The 25332-nt window shown below is 37.3% G+C and overlaps 1 protein-coding gene across 1 annotated transcript in view; it reads left to right on the forward strand.

Moving 5' to 3' along the window:
- Positions 1 to 25332, forward strand: part of stk10 (serine/threonine kinase 10) — a 58880-nt gene that overhangs the window by 26295 nt on the left and 7253 nt on the right. Inside the window, exons 3-11 of the mRNA XM_084137639.1 lie at positions 1584 to 1632; positions 2522 to 2671; positions 4818 to 4890; positions 5838 to 6032; positions 6269 to 6350; positions 13118 to 13252; positions 15140 to 15784; positions 20092 to 20213; positions 22766 to 22889. Of these exons, the coding sequence (XP_083993765.1) occupies positions 1584 to 1632; positions 2522 to 2671; positions 4818 to 4890; positions 5838 to 6032; positions 6269 to 6350; positions 13118 to 13252; positions 15140 to 15784; positions 20092 to 20213; positions 22766 to 22889 (1575 nt within the window). The remainder of the gene's footprint in view (positions 1 to 1583; positions 1633 to 2521; positions 2672 to 4817; positions 4891 to 5837; positions 6033 to 6268; positions 6351 to 13117; positions 13253 to 15139; positions 15785 to 20091; positions 20214 to 22765; positions 22890 to 25332) is intronic.

Consider the following 25332-nt stretch of genomic DNA (forward strand, 5'->3'; position numbering starts at 1 on the left):
CAGAGTCAATGATGGAGAGACTCAAGAAGAAGTGACAACATGTAGAAGCAACAGGACGTTTCTGAATGGTTATTGATGAATTTATGCAGCTTATGTGTAGTTATCTTCTAGACATTGATTAGCATATTCTGTCTTGATAATCTATAAATCGTGTTGAGGGGGCGGGGTTTATGTAACTTCTAGGGTCTGTGATGTCACTAACCCGGGATGAATGTCGTGTAGTCTCTACCAGCCGTTTGTTGTAGTCCTTAAAAAGCAATTTCTTTAAAAGCAAATATATCCCTTTGCTTTGAACTTTGAGCGTTGTAACTTTGCAGATGTTGTTTATGCTCAAACAGCAACATTACACACTAACTAAAGTTAGTAAAGTGAAATCATAATCAACCACCCCTTTAAGAACTGAATGAATCAAAATGCAGCAAAAATGTCCTCATCTTATGGAAAATAATATTTTATCAATATCGTTCTACTTTTTCTTTATGGTATTTTCTTGAATCTTGGCGTAATAAAGATTAAAAACAAACAAACAGATAAAACATCCATAAATGTGGTCAAATAGAGGAATAAAAACTAAAACCATCAGTATAGTCAAGAAATAGCCTACATGCAAAGAATGACTAATTATGCTGATGATATTTGCTCAAGTTCCATATAAATAATAGTGACTTGCAATTATTTCTCCAGTAAGTTGTCATTTTTGCAACGCTTTAAGCCCCGCCCACAGTGAAAACCCATTGGTCCAAAAAAAAACATTTCTTGTCTGGTTAAGACACAATGTAAATATTTACCTTTCATAAACTGTTCTTGCAGTTTAACCTTTGTGCCAACTATATTTTACCCGGATCGTCATCATCTCAGGACAATGTTTGCATATCCGATCAGTCAGTTATTCAGACCAGAATAATTTAAAAACCATGATCGGGAAAAATCAGCATTTATTTGTATTATTTATTATTAAATTATATATTATATTTATTCAGAAACTATAAAATATTAAAGTTGGCATTAAACAGATGTTGCAATAGTCTTTTCTTCCCTATTGTGACGTATATCTGAGTGAAACAGCTTCTCAAACAAGAAAAATTGTAGGAGGGAGTCCCTTGCAACAGTAAACACTTTTTTTAATTCCATAAAAAAAAGTCCATTCCTGAGAACTTTGTTATGACTGTTACACATAATCTTGGAATAACCTGGATCATTGTTCTGTGATCTGAATGACTGAGAACGTCCCGTGTTCTCGTATACACTAACACCACCTTTTCCTGTTTACGTGAAATGAGTCTTCGTCAACTCCAGTGAGATGATCTGTGTCTGAAATTGCACAAAATCTTGGTTACACTTTATTTTAAGGTGTCCGTGTTACAGTGTAATGAAACATTTAAGTACTGAGTAATAATAGTTAACTACATGTACTTTCTATAGGGTGTGTTTTGTGGTTAGTTGCATGTAATTATGCATAATTTATAGTTATTACAATAGTGACTCCATGTACTATGTGTAACAAGGACATTGTGAAATAAAGTGTGACTGGAATCTCTCTCCGGCACAGAACCATGTTAAGCTGAACCTCATTTCTCCCACAGATAATGATCGAGTTTTGCCCCGGGGGTGCGGTCGATGCCACCATGTTAGGTAAGACTGCAGTACATCTGCTAATGTTCTTGTTTTTATAAAAGATCCCTGCAGCTTCTTCCTTTTGATGCTCTGTGATGCTCATGGGTGAGTAGGTAAACGCCTTTACCCTGAAGTTTAAACAGGATATTGCATTATTTTGGGTGTTTTATGAACGAGCCAGTCAAGGTCACTCAGAGTTCATTGCCTTTGGTTACACCGCTTTGCCTCTTGAATCAGAGTTTTGTAGATAGTGAAGAGGTCACGCTGTAGAACTAGATGTGCATGTGTGTGTATTTAGAGGAATAGTTCACTTCAAAATGTTTGTCATCATTTGTCATCATTTACTCACACTCAAGATGTTCCCCATTGACTTCCATAGTATCTTTTTCCTACTATGGAAGTCAGTGGGGTCCATCAACTATGTCTGGTTACCGACATTCTTCAAAATATCTTCTTTTGTGTTCAAAGAAAGAAAGATTTTCTTATAGGTTTAAAACAACTGCAGGGTGAGTAAATGATGACAGCATGTTCATTTTGAAGTGAACTATTCCTTTAACATTGATATAATTTTCATTTCTTTTTAGGAGAAAATACCCTTTAATAGTCTTAAAAACTCTTATTTTCTGTATAATATAATATAATATAATATATATTTATAATTATTGATGACAATTTTCATTTTGAAGTAAACAATTCCTTTAATATTGACAGCGTTTTCTTTTTTTTTTTAGGAGAAATACCCTTTAATATATTAATTATATTAATAATATTGTATATTATTATATTAATATATCATATATCATATATTATATATCATATCATATATCAATCATATCATATCAAATCAATTTCTGTTTTTCGATTTTTGGACATTATGAGATTCACTGTGGTGTTTGTGTGTGTCTAGAGTTGGACAGGGGTCTTGAAGAGCCTCAGATCCGGGTGATCTGTAAGCAGATGTTGGAGGCTCTCCAGTATCTCCACAGCATGAAGATCATCCACAGAGACCTGAAGGCGGGAAACATCCTCCTCACGCTGGATGGAGACATCAAGCTAGGTGTGTGTATCAACAGATCGCTCAGACTGATGATCTGACTTCAGTCAGGTGCAGGTTGAAGTCAGCATGAAACAAAAGTTGCGATAGTCTTTTTTTCCGTATTGTGACGTGCATCCGAGTGAAACACTCAGATGATTGGATTGTCCCGCCCTCACGCCAGTAAACGCATCATCAGAGAAGAGATATTAATGCAAGAGAGATGGGAAGTTATTTTGGAGGAAGGTTTCATACCGGCTGTTGTCAGACTCCTTGTGCATACACAAATCTCACTGGATTATTACAATTAATATGTATATATATATATACACATATACACATACATACATACATACATACATATACGTATATATGTGTATATATATGTATGTATGTATGTATGTATGTATACACAGGTGAAACTTGAAAAATTAGAATATCGTGCAAAAGTTAATGTATTTCAGTAATTAAACTTAAAAGGTGAAACTAATATATTATATAGATTCATTACATGCAAAGTGAGATATTTCAAGCCTTAATTTGTTATAATTTTGGCGATTATGGCTTACAGCTTATGAAAACCCCAAATTCAAAATCTCATAAATCAGCTGTAAGCCATAATCGCCAAAATTATAACAAATTAAGGCTTGAAATATCTCACTTTGCATGTAATGAATCTATATAATATATTAGTTTCACCTTTTAAGTTTAATTACTGAAATACATTAACTTTTGCACGATATTCAAATTTTTCAAGTTTCACCTGTGTGTGTATATATATATATATATATATATATTACTGCTGCCTGTCTAATGTCTATACCAGTATTTGCATCAGGTGTGCAGCTGTAATGCCTTTAAATGTTGTCTAGATAGGCAGCTCTCTAGGTTTTGTAACGGAGCTGAAGTGTGACCTTTGGTTGAGCGTAGTGTTTTGTGTCTGTGCTATAAGATCTCTTACTAATTCTTATGACCTCTCTCACACTTTCTCTCTCACACACACACACACACACACACACACACACACACACACACACACACACACACACACACACACACTGTATTGTTGTAGGTTGTGTTGTAAAGCGCCACAGTTTGCCAAGAGCTGACTTATAATATTTCATTACACTTCTCTACTCAAGTCTCATTGGATTTAGTAATTCAATGAGAGAATCATTTTGTAACCGAATGTGGCTTCATTGTGTGTTGATTAATGGCGCCCCAGAATGCCAGGCCAAGACTCTCTGGCCTTTATCACTTCCTGTGAGAGAAACTTTAAACAGGCTCGCTTCAGATGCTGGTCCTCCAAACATCCTCCACACATCTCTGGGGATTCGTCTGTAATAGCAGACTCACAAATCGTTATACAATCTATGTGTCTGCTATCCACTCAATTCAGAATATCAATAAAATGCAGTCAAAAATTATTATTACTATTTGAAATAACACAATAATAAGAATATAATATATTAATTATTTTATAAATATTATGATAATAAAATATGTAAATATATTCTACTATTAACAACAATAACTTTTTTATTAATAAATGCATTTAATTTATTACGTGACTGTGCTACAAAATATTTTTATTCCATTTAAATGCTGTCCTTTTAAACTTTGTATTTATTTATCAAAGAATCACAGTTTCCATAAAAGTATTAAGCAGCACAATTTTTTTCAATATTGATGATAATCATAAATATTTCTTGAGCATCAAATCATCATATTAGACTGATTTCTGAAGGATCATGTGACACTGAAGACTGGAGTAATGATCACAGGAATACATTACAGCTTACAATATATTCAGATAGAAAACAGTTGTTTTAAACTCTAATAATATTTCACAATATTACTGTTTTTACTGTATTTCTGATTAAATAAATGCAGCCTTGGTGAGCAGAAGAGACTGATCCCAAACGTTTGAATGCTAGACTGTAAGAATATCCATCCTAGGACTTGATCTATAATACAATAATTCAGTCCTCATTTTAACATCATTTGACGTTATTTGTAGAGAAAAGCCTTTTATGTAACCTACTCTTAGAGAGTGCCCTCTATACAGATGACGTCAACACTTGATTTAGGGGTTTGGAGGTTGTAATATGACAATTTTGAAACTGGGACAAATCCTCATGTAATTCAACATCTCTGACTTTTGTTACAGCGGATTTTGGAGTTTCTGCAAAAAACACCAAAACTCTTCAAAGGCGAGACTCTTTTATTGGGACTCCATATTGGTAAGTGCTAAAATGTTCAGGCGGATATCTTTGGTTGTCGACATTTCAGTGCATCACTACAAAATACAATTATATGAAACATAATTAGAATGAATGATTACAGGTTTTGTGAGTTTCCCATAAAGGTAATAGAAATATGCTGATAGATAAGTGTTGTCATATCCCACAGGATTTAAAGCAATCATTAACTAGTGTCCAGCTTGAAAGTCCTGATATGAAGTATCTGTCCTACCTTTGTCCTTCCTCTGAGTACACACACACACACACACACACACACACACACAGGAGTGTTGATATTAACGTCTCCTTATCTGACTCCTCAACCACCTTTAGCAGTTTTATTAGTGGCTTGTAGTAAATTATTTTAGTCGCTGGCTAAATATCTGCAGACATGTTTCCGCACTGGGAATGCACAGTAGTCAACATTTGAAGTGGATCAAAACCTTTCATCAAAGTTATACAGGTGAAACTCCAAAAATTCAAGTTCATGTCTTTCAGTAATTCAACTTAAAAGGTGAAACTAATATATTATATAGACTCATTACATGCAAAGTGAGATATTTCAAGCCTTTATTTGTTATAATTTTGGTGATTATGGCTTACAGCTTATGAAAATTTTTAACATTTCTGAGATTTTGAATTTGGGGTTTTCATCAGCTGTAAGCCATAATCATCAAAATATAACAAATAAAGGCTTGAAATATCTCACTTTGCATGTAATGAGTCTATATAATATATTAGTTTCACCTTTTAAGGTGAATTACTGAAAGACATGAACTTTTGCACGATATTCTAATTTTTCGAGTTTCACCTGTACATGAATTTTTGATGATTTTGATTTTTTTCGAACTTTTTTTGATCCACTTTAAACGTTTACTACTGACTTTGAAAGCTTTCGCGATGATCTAACTGGAATATTCCTGTTCTGATATTTCCTGTGTGTTCAGGATGGCTCCAGAGGTTGTGATGTGTGAGACCATGAAGGACGCTCCATACGACTATAAAGCGGACATCTGGTCACTGGGCATCACCCTGATAGAGCTGGCTCAGATAGAGCCCCCCCACCATGAGCTGAACCCCATGAGGGTCCTGCTAAAAATTGCCAAGTCTGAGCCGCCCACCCTGGATCAGCCCTCCAAGTGGTGAGCCACAAAACCCCCGGCATGGGAGTGAACGCACAAGATTTCACTGACATTCTTCATTACTATAAGATTCCTGTTCTCTGAGCATAGTTGTGGCTTTTTAGTTAGATTTATAGCTTTTGACATTTCTAGAATATGGCCTTTGAATGTTATTTTTTCACTGTATCTCCATTACACATTAAGAGATTGTACTATACCCCTCTTGGGCGAATGTTTAAGGTTTTTGTGTATTTTAGGTCAATGGAATTTAGCGATTTCCTGAAAAAAGCTTTGGACAGAAACCCTGAGACGAGGCCGACGGCTGCTCAGCTTCTAGAAGTAAGGAGTTTCACACACACATTTGTCCAGATACGTTATATTATCTCTCTCTGCTGCAGTCACTCGAAATTTAACGCAAAGGCATTTTAAGACGGGATGTGCAAACCACAGCAGAACGTCTTATCAAGGCAGTTCTTGCTTCCTGAACGCTCTGGGTCAAGGGAATTACTGCAATTTGCACTCTTCCTTTTGGGTATTTCTTCACCTCCACCCCATCGGAAACGAGGAACTGAACAATTAAGGAGTTTACGAAATGAAAAACATGCACAGTAGATGTGCTGAAGAAGCAGTAGATAATCCTGAACTTGCACTCGCTTTGACTTTGGCGAAATGGACTTTAGTGACACTTGCTAGTTATTTAATTAGAAACTGCCACACAATAGTTGACATCAAATTGTAAGACTGATGATCTGACCATAGATAATGTAAGTGATGCAAGCGACTCAAGTCATGTCACAACTCGCACATCATCGAAATGCTTTTTCCTCACTGGATGATTTACTTTACTTTCAAATATGTCATTATATGTTCATATAGTAACACTTTAGGGAACAAATAATCTAGTTGCTTAGCATGCATTTTACTAGCATATTGGATGTTTATTAGTACTTATAAAGCACATATTAAAGGGTTAGTTCACCCAAAAATGAAAATTCTGTCAGTAATTACTCGCCCTCATGTTTTCTCAACCCCGTAAGACCTTCGTTCATCTTCGGAACACAAAATAAGATATTTTTGTTGAAATCTGAGAGCTGGATCACTCCTCCATAGGCTTCTAAGACATTATAACTTGCTGGCCCAGAAAATGCATTAAAGACATCGTTACCAGCGTCGGCCAATAGAAATGAGCCTACGTGTGACGTACAACACAGATGCGCTGTGCTTGACATCTTGATGGCTGCTGATGCAGGAGAGTGTTCTGTGCTGGTCTTGTTAGATCTTAGTGCAGCGTTTGATACTGTTGATCACTGCATTCTGATTGATAGACTTAACTCTCTAGTGGGCATTTCTGGATCTGCTCTGGACTGGTTTACCTCCTATCTTTCTGACAGGAGTTTTTCTGTGTCCACAGGATCTTTCATGTCAGATTCTGTTCCTTTGTCTTGTGGTGTGCCGCAAGGTTCTGTGCTCGGCCCCCTTCTGTTCAGTCTGTACATGCTTCCCCTTGGAAAGATTATAAGTAGTTTTAAAATAGTATCTTATCATTGTTATGCGGATGACATCCAGTTATTTATTTCATTTAGTCCAGACAGACTAGACAAACTGTCTATTTTGCTGAATTGTTTAGTCTCCATTAATAAATGGATGGCTGAGAACTTTCTGCAACTCAATACGGATAAAACAGAGGTGATGATTTTTGCCCCAGACAACATTACCCCTAAGATTAGGCAGGTCCTTGGGGGTCTATCATCTTCTGACCGTAGTGACATGAGAAATCTGGGTGTCATTTTTGACAGATCAATGTGTTTTAACAGTCATGTTAAGTCTGTGGTTCGCACCTGTTTTTTCCATCTCAGGAACATTGCTAAGATTAGATCTATGGTTTCCAGAAAAGAGATAGAGATGCTTGTTCATGCCTTTATTTCTACACGATTAGACTATTGTAATGTGCTGTACACTTGTTTGAATAAATCTTCTCTAGATCGACTGCAAGTTGTACAGAATGCAGCTGCTAGGCTTTTGACTAGGACCAGCAGGAGGTCACACATTACTCCTGTGCTGAAGGCCCTTCATTGGCTTCCTGTTGGTTTTAGAGTTCATTTTAAAATTTTGGTTATTACTTTCAGAGCCCTGCATGGTCAAGCTCCCTCCTACATCCAGGATCTTTTAAATATGCATACTCCTTGTCGGTCTCTGAGGTCATCAGGTCAAGATCTTTTAACTGTTCCCAGAACACGTCTTAAGACAAGAGGTGACCGTGCTTTTTGTGTTGTGGCTCCAAAGCTCTGGAACTCGCTCCCTTTAGCTCTGAGAACTATGAGTTCTGTGGAATCTTTTAAAAAACACTTAAAGACTCATCTTTTTGGACAAGCTTTTAACTAACGATTTGACATGTTTATGAATTTGATGGTAGTTCAGTTGTGGAGTTGTACTTGGTTTTACTTGTGTTGTTTTGATGTTTTGTTTGTTTTCATTACTGTGCAGCACTTTGTGACTCTTCTGTCTGTGAAAGGTGCTATACAAATAAATTTTACTTACTTTTTACTTACTTACTTTACTTACTATTACACTACATGAAAAAACTCGAGGCCCAGAGAGAAGGAAATGAAAAGTGGAATAAAGTCGTTATTTTTGTATTTTTTTGGTGCACAAAAAGTATTCTCGTCGCTTTATAAACTTAAGATTGAGCCACTGTAGTCACTTGGACTATATTAACGATGTCTTTAATGCATTTTCTGGGCCAGCAAGTTATAATGTCTTAGAAGCCTATGGAGGAGTGATCCAGCTCTCAGATTTAATCAAAAATATCTTCATTTGTGTTCTGAAGATGAACGAAGGTCTTACGGGATTGGAACAACATGAGGGTGAGTAATTACTGACAGAATTTTCATTTTTGGGTGAACTAACCCTTTAATGCCTTATTCTGCATGGCCATATTCTACATCCCATAACCCTAACTCATACCTAAACAACTACCTTACTAACTATCACTATGCAGAAATTAGTTTACTGAGGGGAAACTCCTAGTTAACAGTGAATGTTTTCTCTAATCTAAAGTGTCACCATACGATGCATCGCGATGAGATGTGAACAATGCTGCATCGATTCATAAAAACAACTTTTTGATTTTTAGAATATTTAATTGAATATGCCTGTCATACATATTAATGTAAGCAAGCAAATCAAGCAAGCACATTTTATTTATATAGCACTTTTCCAAACAAGTCAATGCAGTTCAAAGTGCTTTACAGGCACAAAAATACACACACACAAAAAATACAAGTACAAGTAAAATACAAGAATAAAATAAAAATGTATTAAAATGAAGAAAAGAAGAAGAAGAAAAAACATTAAATTACAAACATTGTAAAATATTATAGGAAGGCCAGGCTAAAGAGATATGTTTTTAATTTAGACTTAAAACTGTTTATATTTCTAGCACGTCTTATTCCAGAGGCGAGGAGCGTAGCGGCTAAAAGCAGCATCACCAAATCTTTTAGTTCTCCTGTGTGGTGCTGTTAAAAGTAAAGAATCCGATGGTCTGAGAGTCCTTACAGGTTCATATACTGTAAGCATTTTTAAAAGATAGTCTGGAGCAAGTCCATGCAGTGCCTTATAAAGGTTTTTAAAATCAATACAAAAACTAACAGGTAACCAATGTAATGATTTTAGTATAGGTGTGATGTGTTCTCTCTTCTTGGTCTTTGTCATTACTCGAGCAGCTGAGTTTTATATTAGTGTATTGTAGTGTTTATTAAATAAATAAAGTACTCCAATTATACAGTAGTCAACATTTGAAATGGATCAAAACCTTTCATCAAAGTTATACATGAATTTGAGCAATACCCGTTGCTGTCTTAGGACAACTTTGATGAACTCTTTTGATCCACTTCAAATGTTGACTACTGTATATTGTATATAAATAAAAAGTTGCATATGTCCTTCAGAGGCGAAGCACTTGCGTCTGATGTTCGTTGATAATGCACCTAAAGCAGAACATGCATGAATGAGAAAATAAAGTGTGGGACGTGTTTGATGTTAAAACGGTTATTAAGTGTTTCCTCGCACTGACTGACACACACCTGAAGCGCTGCACAGAAAGACAACACGTGATCCTGAGTTCAGCTCTCTGAACAGTCAGATGTACACAATATCACTTCACAATATCTGTCTGGACGAGTATTCACATAAACATAGTCGGTTATGTCGTAAGTGAACGCAAACAGTTGCGGGAAAATGATGTTTAACATTACATTAGATCCGTGCATTAGGTCTATATAATAATATATACTATAATAAGCTTGTTGCTGTGATGTCTGTCATTAATGTTAATCAAACAACAGAAGAGGGAATCACTCACTGCTCTCGACTCAATAACTTTTGTAGCTTTAATAATAATTAATACACTAGACTATGCAGTGATTATTTTTACATTTAATTATTTAATTTCTGTACAATTTCTTACTTGAATGCTTCTGTTAAATAGATGCAAAGTGAAAAAAGTAAAACGCTGTTAGTTTTATTTGTTTCTTGTCTTTTATTTGTTCTACTATTTGATATTTGCATCTTCATTCTTATTTTTAATAACAAAGATAAAATGACAAAAAATAACTATATATTGCGATTATTAATATGCTAATTATTATTAATAAAAGAATTGGAGGAAAAGATGCATCGAGAACCGTTTTATAATCAAATCGTTACTCTCCGAATCGTGAGGCAAGTGAAGATTCGATATTGGCAAGCGGTAAAAAGTAAATTTTGGACATCTGAAGATAAAGTAACTTCACTCTCCTGTTCTGATGTCACTCTCGCTTCTGGGTGTTTCATGTTACACCTTAATTTAATGCTCTGCTGCGCACAAAGCAACCTGAAAGACAGGTGGTTGATGAAGGTGAAGAGGTAACATTGATATGCAGTTCATGCTGTCCTGTCAAGAGTTGTATGCTAAGTTCATATATCACCGTTTTATCCTGAGTGGCGAACATTACTGCAAAGTCAAAGTCTTTACAGGCTGATCTGTAGTTTATATTGATCATTGAAACCAAGGTGGAGGTCAAGAAACCTTAAAATACCTGAAACAGAACCTTGTCATGTTCATTTTTGGCTATCATATGTATGCTCAGACACAAAAGCTTCTTTTATACAGTCTCTGCAGGTTCTCAAAAATCTTCAAATGTCAGTTTGATTAATTTAAGGCCATAAAACGTTTTTATCGTATAAGCAAAATCCAATATTGACCCTCAAATTTGTATGTATTGATAGTAAATATATTTATATATTAAATAAAACTTAAAACTTATAGTTACCCTGTTTTGCAGTTGTTCATTGTTTAGAAGAATGTCTGAGATCCATGATTTATTTTGAGATTGTATGGGTTTGTTCTGTATGGACATAAAATATTCATTTTCTTAAAAAAGGTCTTAAAGTCTTCGATTTTATTTTAAAAACGTCCCGTTTCATAGGCGGTTTTTAAATATTATATGCTGTTATATTATACATTTTTCCTGAGAATCAATCCCTTGACCTTGCCGTTGCATGTAGTGTTCCTGTATCTAAGCTGGTAAACCACACACAAGCTACTGTGGTCTACTATGAACTATGAATTGGGATGCTCTATTTCTGACCTCTCGTACAGTTTCGGATGTATGGTGTGTGAATCGTGCTGCAGTGTTTCTTCATTAGCTGTAGTTGGGGTTTTTCTTCGGTCATCGGTGAGAGTAATTGATACTGCTGGCTGTATGTTTTTAACGCTTGACTCCCCCTCACATGCGCTCGACAGCTGGGACACTTCAATTAAACAAGGTGCAACTCAGCTGAATAATAGATGAGAGCAGCGTTCCTCTTCATACACTGATGCTTTCACAGTTCAGCTCAAGCCCTGCGCATCTAACTCCGCTGATATACTAATTAATCCCCAGATCAACTTTTTTTTTTTTTTTTTTACGAACTGCCACTTTTGCTAATTGCAGGTGTATTTCAAGTAAAATAACATGCTCACACAAGTTCCACAACAATGTGAGAAGTCAAGAACTGGCATTTCGGTCCAAACCACAAATATTTGACTACATTTAATAAATAAGTAAGGGATAATTAATGCATGACGCAGTTAATGCACAGCTAGCCATGAATTATACTGCTTATACCATGGTCATTTGCCAGCATTATGTTTGCAGAGTTACATTTGACTGGAAGGGTTAAAATGATGGTTATTTTCATCAGCTACATCTCGTTAGATTTAGCATTCTGCCCGCTTTAAATCAGACACAGAGGTAAAGTAAGGTTACATTGATTTGATTGATATTGAATTATAACATTTATTTGAATGAATTAACCAATTGAGAGAGAGAAAGAGAAAGATGTGCGTGTGAATTACCTGAATCTGTGCAGCGTCTCTGCTAGCAATGAAGCTGTGAGTTGAATTACTTCAAAAACATCGATGTTACAACCTCTTTACTGAGTAAAATAATGTAGATATTCAGTAGTGAAGTTAATATATTAATAAAAGTCAAAGCTCCTGTTTCTCTGAGAGCGAGTGACGTGTGTGTGTGTGTGTGTGTGTGTGTGTGTGTGTGTGTGTGTGTGCTTCAATGAAAGCAGCGCATTAATAATTAGAAGAGTGATTAAACTGAATGGAACTTTTATTGCACACCTTCCAGCCAATCAGAATCAGTATAATAAATAATAAATAAGACAATAATTCAATCAAAAATGTCAATTGAAAATAATTATATATTTAAAATAACAACACTTACTAACAAATATGAAATATTTCATTTGTTTACCTGCATGTCATGTAACATGAACCAACATGAACATGCAAATGTGTATAAAATATTAACTTAAAATCAATTGCTCTGTCAATTTAATTTGATTGTGGTTCTTTACTGCTACTTTGATTCAGTTTAACGCCACCCACGACAATGATACACATCTTAGTGATGCTTGGAAAGATACAAGTTCCATTCTCAGGCTCATATTATTTAACATGCATGTTTCTTAAGGTGACGTGTGCATGTTATTGTTATGCACAGTGGAATAATTGTGGAGTTTGTACCGTTACGAAGAACTCTGTATAATCTTTCCACGTGTGTTCTGCGTTTCAGCATCCTTTCGCCAGTTCAGTGAAGACCAACCGTCCACTGAGAGAGCTGGTGGCAGAGGCCAAAGCTGAGGTGATGGAGGAGATCGAGGACAATCATGAAGACGGAGAAGAAGAAGACCCTGCTGATGTCACACCTGTAGGGGTCTTGACATTTCTCACTTACTGCACACCTTCCAAATGTCTCTGTATCATAAATCTCCCAGTTCACTCTGTGCTGATAGAGAGTAAAAATAATGCACTGCTAATGGAAAAGAGCTCAGGGCGTAAAGAGAGACACATTTGTTTAGTGCTTTGACAACTGTAATTGTTATTGCATGGAAAGTTTATTCTACGCTTCAATGCAGGTGTACCTGTGAAGGGCAAAAGCACTGCCGTTCAGCACGGCGTGCCAAGAACTCAATGAATTATGCAGATATGTGCTTGTTTAGGTTATGTAATATACTCTTTATGTTGCTGCAGTGTATGCAATATGTATTGTATATAGTTTGCACATTTTTTATGCATAAAATACCTGGATAATATACTACATTTGCCAACATAAGCAGTATACAACAGAGCTCAGAATGCCGTATCCCACAATGCAGTGTTCCTCTTAACTTTCCTTTTTTTTTTTTTTTTTTTAAGTGTGTTGAATTAATTACAGCCACGATTTTCAACTCTTAAATCTTTCAGGACTCATTGTTTTTCAACAAAATTGAATTGAAGATACAAAGTATCTGTTTTGATTTTAAACTTGCTGAATTTAACATGCAAAAGATCAAGGTCACGTGACCTCAGTTTGTAACATAGCACTAATGTTTATCGTTATACAAATTTTGTATGTTCTCGAAAGTCTCTTCTGCTCACTAGGGCTGCATGTATTTGATTACAAATACAGTAAAAACAGTATTATTGTGAAATATTATTACAATTTAAAATGTATTCGATGTTCTATTTGAGTATATTTTAAAATGTAATTTATTCCTGTGATCAAAGCTGTATTTTCAGCATCATTACTCCAGTCTTCAGTGTCACATGATCCTTCTAATATGATTATTTGCTGCTCAGGAATCATTTCTTATTATTATTATCAATGTTGAAAACAGTTTTTGCTGCTTAACATTTTTGTGGAATTGGTGATGCTTTTTTCAGGATTCTTTGACGAGTAGAAAGTTCAATTAATGAACAGCATTTACTTGCATTTTTATTTTTTTTAAAGCATTTATTAAATAGAAATCTTTTGTAACATTATAAAGGTCTTAACTGTCACTTTTGATCAATTTAATGCATCCTTGATGAAAAAAAGTATTAATTTTTATTCTTTTTATACTTTTTAAAATCTTACCACGAAAAAACTGTTTTCAACACTGATGATGATAATAAGAAATGAAACCCAGTAGTTTTCCGTTGCGAAAGCAGCCCGACTCTTGTCTCATGGGGACTGGGCGCCACAACACCTAATGTCACACTGTGACTGTGATGTCAATACTGCATATGTATTTTGACTGGAACAGAACATGTGTTCCCCACCCAACTTTCACATTCGCGTCTCCATTTAAAGATCTATTCTAGGCTGTTGTGGTCAAATGGCACAATGGTACGAGCGTTCAAAAATAACTCTTAATACACTTCCTCTTCCGCTTCTCATCTGGCCTTCAACCTTAAAAATGAAACAAAAGACACGCCATCCACATTTCTTAAGAGTTAAATAAAGCACAGGACAATTAGTCCCACTTTTTGGTAAGGAAACTGTTATAAGTGTGAAGGCCTGCGGCTGTGTATAAGTTTACTGTCAGTCTCTGGCCTTCCAACAACTTTAGTGTCTTTATTATATGGCCATGTTAGTACAGGCATTGGAGACTTTCCTTTTTATAAAACCAGCCATAGCATTGCTGGTTTACTCTGACCAAGTAGTAAACCTGTGATGTTTGGCCTACATGTATAACAGACAGTGGGACTGACAGAGAGGTTCTTTTGAAGAAAGAAAAGATAATTATCAGGCTTTTGTGTTTCATAAGCCTCATTCTGTCTGTGTTCCTTCTAGGCTCCAGTCAAAGACCCGTCAGAAACCAGTGAGACCAGTTCAAATGGGGACCATCCGCATGACACGCATCACACTGAAACTCCATTGGTGATTGAGGAGGAGCTCAGGTCCACCGAAACCCCTTTGAAAGAGCAGGAGGACAATCTCAGCGACAAGTTTCCAGAGGAAGATCATGACAAACCCGAGAGCGAGGCGTCAGGGAAGGCCTCCTGCTCCGACTCCGGGATTGAGGATGGGAAAAGCACGCCCACCTCTGAGGAGGACACCAAAGCGGTCGAGAGCTCAGAACCAGAACTTCCTTCGCCGAGGACCGCTGAACCTTCAGAGTCACCGGAATCTTCCTCAGACACCGTGGAGAAGCCATCAGTGGGATCAGAGAAACCAGAGGAAGAAGCTCACAGTGGAGAAATGCCTAACCAGCAGCCATATCCCATGCTGGACCAAACTTATCCCAAACAGCCGACCAATCGTGCGTCTGTGGTGAGCGACAGGTCCTCTTTGGCTGGTGAGGATCTGGAAAGTTTGCTTCCTCAAACAAACGGCAGATTATCAAATCGGTACTCTGCCAGTGAAAACATGGACATCAGCCTGAACCTGTCAGGTGATATGTCTGTCAACAAGGAAATGGGCACCATCTCTTTAAGGGTAAGTCTGTGTTTAAGGGTACGGTTACACAACACCGATGTACTAAAAACTGAAACGTTTTTCCTTTGCATTTTTGAAAAGTTTCACGTGCAGAAAACGATCCCCGTTCACATGGATCCACGAAAGCCATTAAAAACGCTGTATTCTGCTTCCAGGCCAGTAGTTGGCGATGTCACTTTGACAGGGCTACGCTCTAATAGAGCGTAAAATACACTCTAAAAGAAACGCGTCGGAAACGTACGCATGACGTCACCATTTTCACAAATTATTTTCTTATTATTATTTATCTGTATTTTCCTTTTTTGAAGTGATTCCGATCATATTTCAAGCAATTCAAAACCACCAATGAACAGTGTGCATCTGAAGTGTCTCAGATGAAGGAAATAATCCATTATTTATCGGCTTTAATATTTTCTTATCGGGCCAATAACGATCAAGCGTAGCGTCAGTTCTGGCAGGTCACGTTAGCTGACTCTCAGCTGATACACGTCTACCTATAGGAATACAACGCCTATCACTGTATACATATATACATCCTTCAGTATTATCAGCAGCTATTGCGTTGTAACACTTTCCCTCTTACATTTATGCTGGGGTGCCAGACAGATATACGTATACTGTCAAAATGTCCTTATTCTTGTTTAGGGTCGTTAGTCACGTCAAGAAGGAGAGTGAACACAGGACACATGTACTCAATTCATTAACATGAATCCTTAATTTTGTAAGAGAAAACCCAAAGAAAACCAACTACTACAACTCATTTTTAGTATATTCACCATGACAGTGCACCAATTTCATCACACCACACATCACCATTTGAATAATAATAAACATACACAAACCCAATAGAAACAACACAGCAAACAACGCATGTTTCATTCATATCAAAACCCTCTTCACATAGTTCAAATAGTCTTGATTTCGAATGATTGTTCAAAGGAGGGATTAAGAGAAACAGTCAAAGTCCTTTAGTCCATCAAGGTTTCCACAATGTATAAAAAACCATCAAAGTAAAGAAACCATCAAGTCAGTTAGTCCCACGATAACCGCTCTTGATTAAAATATCCTATTACTCGCGCTCCACTGCTTTACACGAGTTAACGATCAGCTCCGTCTTCACTCAGATACTTCAAATACCTTTGGAAGAGAACGCTTTATTCCCGTAGTCTCTCTTGATGATAACTGGAACTCCATCAACACCACAATCGCTCCTCTCCATTACCACAACAAACAGCAAGGTGTTCCGTATGCCTGTCGCTTACTAGTAGATTCATAAGGCAGATTAAATATCCATTCATCGACGTAATCAACTTCCCGTCGGCCGAGTATGAGCCTGCACACAACCTGAACCTATTCGTTCTCCCCGCCATCACTCTTTTCAGCCAATGCGTACGTCATCCTGCATCCGGTATTCCCAAACCGGACTGACAAAAACGGCATCTTTGTTGTGGCACTTAATTATACGTTGCATTGTTCAGTATATTGAATCAGACTAAATTCTCGAATTATGTTGTACTTTAAAATCTTGAATTAATGATATCTGCATTCATTCATGTTGGTTCTGTTCTGTTTCCCCTAAGGGGGGGTATTTTGGGGGGCTAGACTGCATGGATACGCCGGGAGTTCTTGCCCAGAACAGAACCGCCAATCCTAACTATGTCCAAATGGCAATCGTATTTGACAATAGTGGTCCTGACAGAAATAACATTAAAAATTATCATATCGGCCGATACACATATATAACCAAAACCAAAGCATAGAAACCCTCTGTAGAACTTGGTGGCACTGGTGACAGTGGTCTTCCATGTTAGTCTGGAGAGCTGCATACAGCACTAATGACACTATTGGTCTTCAACATACTTGCCTATGTGGTCCTCTGTGTACTGTCTCAGGGCCAGCTCCTCGGTTGGGCCACTGTAGAACAGAGCCCTGCTTATGAGAGCGAGTGGAACGTTCTTTGGGCGGGTCGACCGCCGTACACACAGAAGTACAGTGAAGGTACAGAGCTCAAACAGAGTCGAGCCTGTCTGCAGAATCCAAACCATCCCTCACCGCATCACGTCTGAGCTCTCTCTGTACTGCTGGATGGAGGGATGTGTGTGCTTCTATATTTAAGCCATGCATCTCAACCTATAATGTATTTCCAAAGCCCCGTCAGGAAGGCTCAAGTAGCCCTTCACTGACACCAAACCAGAAATGTGTTGGACTTTAAGCATTGTCAGTAAAATTATTAAAATAGGCGTTATTATGAAGATTCCCTTTCAAAACTAAAATCAGGCAATACTGTGGTGCCTTAGAAAGCAGTTTTTAGAAATGATGAAACGACTGATTTTAGGATTACAGGTTGCTTTCCGAAGGATCTTGGCCAAGCGACAGCCCTGCAATTTATTGACAACCCTACAATTTAAGCTGTAGTTTCTATTTTATAGGTTTAACAAAGCAAAATCTTGCAAAACAAAGGAAGTGTTACCAGGTATCCCTGAAGCCTGCTGAAGTAGTGAACATTTAATTTATTTGTATAGTGCTTTTGACAATACAAAAAGCAGATTTACAGAAAGTCATGTTAATGTTTATAGTATTTTAACATGCTTTCTAATCGCATTCAGCAGATTAGCGCTAGATAATAATGTACTTTAATTTTTGCAACAATACAAGCAAATAGACTGTTATACTATATAGATGATACTGATCCATTTGAGTTTACTGTACGCGGATGAATTTGGATATATTTTATAGCTCTGTTATAATATATTTTATATTTTGCAACAATATTAACAATTGCACATTTGAGATTTGATATGTATAGTATATACTACTTTACGTGAGTTTACTGTATGTATGCAGGTAAAGTAGAGAATGAACTGTATCCAACTTTTAATATATGGCCGATAATATAGTTTTGTCATGATGAAAATTTAGATTTAGATAAGTGCTGTCTGAAAATTCAGCTTTGCCATCACAGAAATAATTTACATTTTAAAATATATTAATATCAAAAATTTTGAATTTTGAATTGTAATAATATTTCACAATATTAATGTATTTACTGTATTTTTGATCAATAGCATCCCTAGTATGCTGTTGATTACAAAAGTCTCGTCAAAACGATACTATTTGAGCTGTAAAGATGTCTGTATCATCTACGTACAGTAGATGAACATGTTTTAGCCCCATAGACTGTTAACAAGAGTGTATCTGCAATCGACATTTCCGATTTTTCCATTTCTGGTGTTGAACCCGGAACATTACTTTAAATGAAGTCATTCATTTGTTGCATATTTCAAACTGCTCATGTCAGATTTTCCATCCATTTCTCCCAAACGCTCTTTGTCTCTGCTCCATTCAGCATTGTGCATCAGTCACTGTGAGGATTGTTGGGTCGGCCGGCGCTGGCGTTCTGTTCTTTGTTTATGGCTCCAGAGTTCAGCTTCTTTTCTCATGTTTGCCGTTTTTCCAGTATGATTCAGAAGTTTAACCCTCTCTTGTCCTTTAGTTTTGATGCTGCACGATCAAAATGGTTCAACAATGATTTTAGCAAACGTTTGTGCATGCACACTGCATAGTGGCTTTGTCGCACCAAAACCACATCACAGGATGGGCGAGATTTGCACGCTTCGAACAGCCGGCTTTGACTCGCTACAGTCTCAACATCGAGTGTACGGCGTAACATCGACAGAGGATGTCGTGGCCGACAGAGGATGTGACTGTTTGCTCAGCTGGGTTAAATAGAAACAGGTCTTTGTGTTGTTTGCTGAAAAGTGACGGCATTTATATGACAAGATCCAATAAAATACGATTGCAACAGTGTCTAAATTAATTTAATTAATTCAGTGGCGCTGAAACTACGAAAGCATCCAGGTCTTTGCCTGTTATGTTAGTTAGTTTGTATTCCAACAAATTCTACCATTTTATTTAAATTATTAGAGTTTAAATAATATATTATTTATTAATGTTTCTCATTACAGTAATGACTGACTTAAATTTCCAGAAAAAGCATGGCACAATGGATAGGTTTTGTGAGATTCACCCTCATGATCTCTCAATCTGCCCCACGCGTTCATGAGCTGCTGACACTTCCTGTCAGAACTGGCTTTACAGGATAACAGCAAATCTCACTGCTTCCTGTTCACGCCCTGTGCCTCGGTTTCTCATTTCTTCTTTCTTCCTTTTGCTTCTAGTTCTATCAGTCCTAGTTCCTTCATGTTGCATGTCGTCTTCTTTTTTAAATCTCCCATCCACAGTTCCCTTAAATCACAGTTTCTGTTTCTTAGTTTCTCTCATTTCCATTTATTTGTTTTTTTTAACAGGACTCCAAGAAGACGCTCAAACGCACCCGTAAGTTCTTGGTTGATGGTGTCGAGGTGAGCGTCACCACCTCCAAAATCATCACTGATGATGAGAAGAAAGACGAGGAAATGAGGTTCCTCAGGCAAGTCCACGCCATCACTCGCTTTAATCAAGCTCTTTAAAAAATGTGAAAAAAAATATTGTCATCAATGACTTTCGTTCATCTTCGGGAACACACATGAAGATATGATTAATGAAATCTGAGAGATTTCTTTCCCTCCATTGACAGTCCACGCAACTACTACTTAGTTGCTTCAAAAAAGTTCATAAACAGATTGTAAAACTAATCCATATGAACTAAATCGATCTGTTTAGTTAAAATTTTCTGAAGACACAATTGCTTTATATGATGAACAGATTGAATTTAGGCTTTTATTCAAATATTGATCAGCGAGCATAAAAAAGCTGAACCGTACTTGCTTGACATGCGAGAACAAACCTCATTTGTTCTTGCGGAAGCTCAAACGTGCTGCGTAATAAACCTCTTTTGTATTTAACCAGGAAGGTCCCGTTGCGATACAGGATCTCTTCTACCAGGGAGTCCTGGTCAAGATGGCCAACAAAAACAAAAATGACAAAGAAATACATAAAACCACACAATAAACAGACACAAAACAAAAGCTCCAAATCATATGCAGCTAACTAAAACATTGACATTGTTCCATAAAACAGACTTTAAAATATCTTAGAACAGATCAAGAGATGTTACAGATTCCATGTGTAGTAAACCCTGAAGCTCATTCCATGCATGCAGAGCAAAATTGGAAAAAGCAGATCTACCTAGCTTGCAGAAGCTCAAACGTGCTGCGTAACACCAGAATGAACCTCATTGGTTCTCGCTGAAGCTCAAACGTGCTGCGTAACACTAGAATGAACCTCATTGGTTCTCGCTGAAGCTCAAACGTGATGCGTAACACGAGAATGAATCTCATTGGTTCTTGCAGAAGCTCAAATGTGATGCGTAACACGAGAATGAACCTCACTGGTTCTTGCAGAAGCTCAAATGTGATGCGTAACACGAGAATGAACCTCATTGGTTCTTGCAGAAGCTCAAATGTGATGCGTAACACGAGAATGAACCTCACTGGTTCTTGCAGAAGCTCAAACGTGCTGCGTAACACTAGAATGAATCTCATTGGTTCTCGCTGAAGCTCAAACGTGCTGCATAACACGAGAATGAACCTCATTGGTTCTTGCAGAAGCTCAAACGTGCTGCGTAACACGAGAATGAACCTCATTGGTTCTTGCATGTCAAGCGAACATGCTTAAGCTTCCATTTACCACATGTGTGCGTTGATGAATGTTTATATGTGAATAAAAGTCAGAGTGGTAGTTATGTGTACTGTGAATGGAGAGACCGAAAGTGCTCAGACTTCATCAAAAAGATCTTCATTTGTATTTCAAAGATGAACAAAAGTCTTATGAGTTTGGAACAACATGAGGGTGAGTAAATGATGACAGAATGATGAAATAACCTTTTAAGAGGAAAAAAGTTTCTCTACTTGATCTTGCATCTTGGCTGAGTAAACAGACTATTTTAGGTCTCAGGTCCAAGACCTTGTCTTTCCCGAAAGGGACATTAATACACAAGGGGAACTTTGTGTACAGCCAGAGGAAGTGGACTGCTTTTAAAGGGCAAAACAAGAGCTCAAATCTCCCTTCAGCAGATCCATCATCTGAATCCTTGTGAACCTTTCAATCTAGCCGTTTCTCTTGAAGCACCTCAGCTGGTGGTAGTAGATTAAATACCGAGTGTTTCCCACCACACGCACACACACACACACACACACACACACTGCTCTCAGTCTGCACCTACAAACAATGCCACTTCTGCCATCTAGTGGTGTGATAGTGTCCTTGCGTGAAACACACAGAGCACTGCTTCACTTCAGTCTCACAACAAACATGTCCAGCTCATATTTTACCCCAAAATCAAAACACAAACTCAATCTTCTTAATAATAGACTTCATTTCCCTAAAGAAAAATGCAATGCGTTTATTTCTTTTGGTTTCGTGATGAAATATGACTTGGACATGTTTTTGACAGGCTTGAGATCTACCCCCACATGAAATATCTTTGTGGAACATTCCTCTGGTCTTTGGCTGTCAGTGAAGTCATGCAATGAATGAGGTGGGGGTGTCTTTCCCATGAGCCCTCTGTAGTGCTCTCTGTGGGTCGTGACTGTGGAAGAACAGACAATTGCTGCATTCTAGACATTCTTTGGTTGGCGAGATGCTTCACATTTTCAGCTTAAAGGGATAGTCCACCCAAAAATGAAAATTGCGTCATCGTTTACTTATGTCGTTCCACTTCTTTTGCTGAACACAAAAAAAGATGTTTTGAAGAATGTTGGTAACCATTTGAAGTGGATCAAAAAAAGTGAATCAAAGTTGTCCTAAGACAAGAACGGGTATTGTTCAAAATTCATGTATAACTTTGATGAAAGGTTTTGATCCACTTCAAATGTTGACTACTGTAGTTTTGCTGCCCATTAACTTCCATTTAGAGTTCAAAAAACAAAACAAAAAAACAGTGAGATTCATAAATATCATTATATCAACCTTTTTATGTTAAGCAAGTCAAAAGATTCCTCAGATGTATATGTGAATGTCTGCGTTGATTGATCCACACAGGCGCCAGGAGCTTCGAGATCTTCGTCTTCTGCAGAAAGAGCAGCATCGAGCTCAGGCCGTGCTCAACATGAAGCTGAAGGATCAGCGGGAACTGATGCAGCGCAGATTCGACCAGGAGATGAATGTAAGAGTCACACACCTCCAGCACAACACACTGCATGTTTGTAGTCGTGAGGACAGTTAAGCTCAGTTTAAAGACGTTATGAACGGGCTTTCCTATTAAGACAATGGGGTAAAAAATGTACTCTCTCTCTCTCTCTCTCTGTATATATATATATATATATATATCTCTCTCTCTCTCTCTCTCTCTCTCTCTCTCTCTCTCTCTCTCTCTCTCTCTCTCTCTCTCTCTCTCACACACACACACACACACACACACACACACACACACACACACACACACACACACACACACACACACACACACACACACACACATATATTAGGGGTGGAACGGTACACAGAAGTCACGGTTCGGTTCATACCTCGGTTCAGACATCACGGTTCGGTACGAGTTCGGTACAATGGAGGGAAAAGCAAAACAAAAATGCAGAAGGCTTGTGCATGTCTCAGGCTGGACCACCAAAGAAAAATAAATGTCTCAAGCCTTAAATAAGTTTTAGTAATAAAGTAAAGGCATAGAACCAGTTTATTTGTAGTGCACTGACAATAGTTTTATACAATTAGTTTATTAATTAAATTAATAAAAAGACAAAAAGACCTTGAGATATGTTTGGTAATTGTACCTGAATGAATTGAAAATTAATTTGCTACATTTCAGATTCATATATTTGTTTTCCTTAAAATTTTTATTAACAGTAACTTAAACACTTTGCAGTTTGAATGATGTCCAGTATAAACAAAATGACGGAGTATGTTTTTATGTTTCCACTGTTCGATCGCGCCTGCGCCACACACACACACACACACAGCCATGTTTATGTGATTTGTGAGGACATTCCATAGGCGTAATGGTTTTTATACAGTACAAACTGTATATTCTATCCCCCTACACTGCCCCTATCCCTAAACCTACCCATCACAGGAAACATTCTGCATTTTTACATTTAAAAAAAAACACTGCTTAGTATGTTTTTAAAGCCATTTGAAAAATGAGGACCCCCAAAATGTCCTCATAAATCACGTATTTTCCCGAGTGTCCTCATTTGCAGGTGTGTTATCATAAAAATGTCCTCAGTTGTCATGAAAACAAGTACACACACACACACACACACACACACACACACACACACACACACACACACACAAATATAAGTAAACATGTTGCGACTTTTCGATCGCGCCCCTATCTCTCTCTCTCTCTCTCTCTCTCACACTCACACTCACACACACACACACACACACACACACACACACACACACACACACACACACACATATTCCAGCATTATCGCAGCCTGCTTCAGAGCTAAGGCTAAGCTATATATATATTACCAAACTTACCCTTGTTGATGAATCACAGTACATTAAGGGTCAGATTTACTAACAGTTTGCTCCAGCACAAAGCCTCTTTTGGCGTTAAAAAACTACTGTCAGGATTGACTAAAGACACGCAGTGATAAATTAGTGCTGAAAGACGTGGACTTTTGCGGCTGATCTTATTGCATGTGCATTTGAAGGAGTTTCCCTTTTAGATGCAACATTTATGTGAGGAGAGTATTTAAATGAATCACACAAGGTGATTTATTAAGGTTTGCGCTTTTCAATTTACTGGTATTTGCAACATAATTTACAGCCCAAAAAAGCTTGTCTTACACCAGACGCTAATTTGCGCTTCTCTCTATAGATTGCGTTGGTCATTATGGAAATGATCCGGCGGTGTCTGTGTTCTTTAATATGTGAATTGTCAGTAAATCACGTGCAGAACTTTACACTCAGCACTTCTATGGGATTTCGTTCTCACGCTAATTTGCCTTGTTTAGTAAATCTGGCCCTTAGGATTTTTTTTTTGTATTACAATTTCTCTGAAATGTTATGTTTAAATGTGCAAATGAAGCATTATCTAATGAATGATCTAATCTAGAGCATCTCTCTCGTACTGTTTGACGTGACAGACTTAGTTGTCCATTCAATGCTGGTTTTCCAAGAATGTGGTTACGAGTCCTGGAAATGTACGGGTGTGAGATCAGTCACTCCCAGAAATAACTGAACTGTGTGTGACCTGTGAACGTAAGCGTATTAAAGACTCAAACACAGACTGACAAGCGTATTCTGCTGCGGTGTGAACGTGGCCTATCAAGAATGAGTTGTGTGGAAGAACTGAAGTGGCTTTCTGGCTCAGTCCAGGAGAAAACGGCTTGTTTTGAGGAAGCAGCCTTTAAAAATGTGTTCTGTGTTGAAAGCCACTGACCCAAAATTAGAAAAAGTATAATAAAATAAACTTATTTTCTTTCCATTGGTCTCACAGATACATGTTTTGGAAGCAAAATAGCCCAAAATCTCAAAATTGACACTGCTTTTGCCCATAATGTCCTGCCTTAAACAGGATATTTCTGGTAGAGGGTACCTCCCATAATATTACACACTTTATGCAGTTGAAATGTTAA

This window comes from Abramis brama, assembly GCF_963993115.1.
Source record: "Abramis brama genome assembly, chromosome: 15".
In the NCBI taxonomy this organism is placed as follows: Eukaryota; Metazoa; Chordata; class Actinopteri; order Cypriniformes; family Leuciscidae; genus Abramis; species Abramis brama.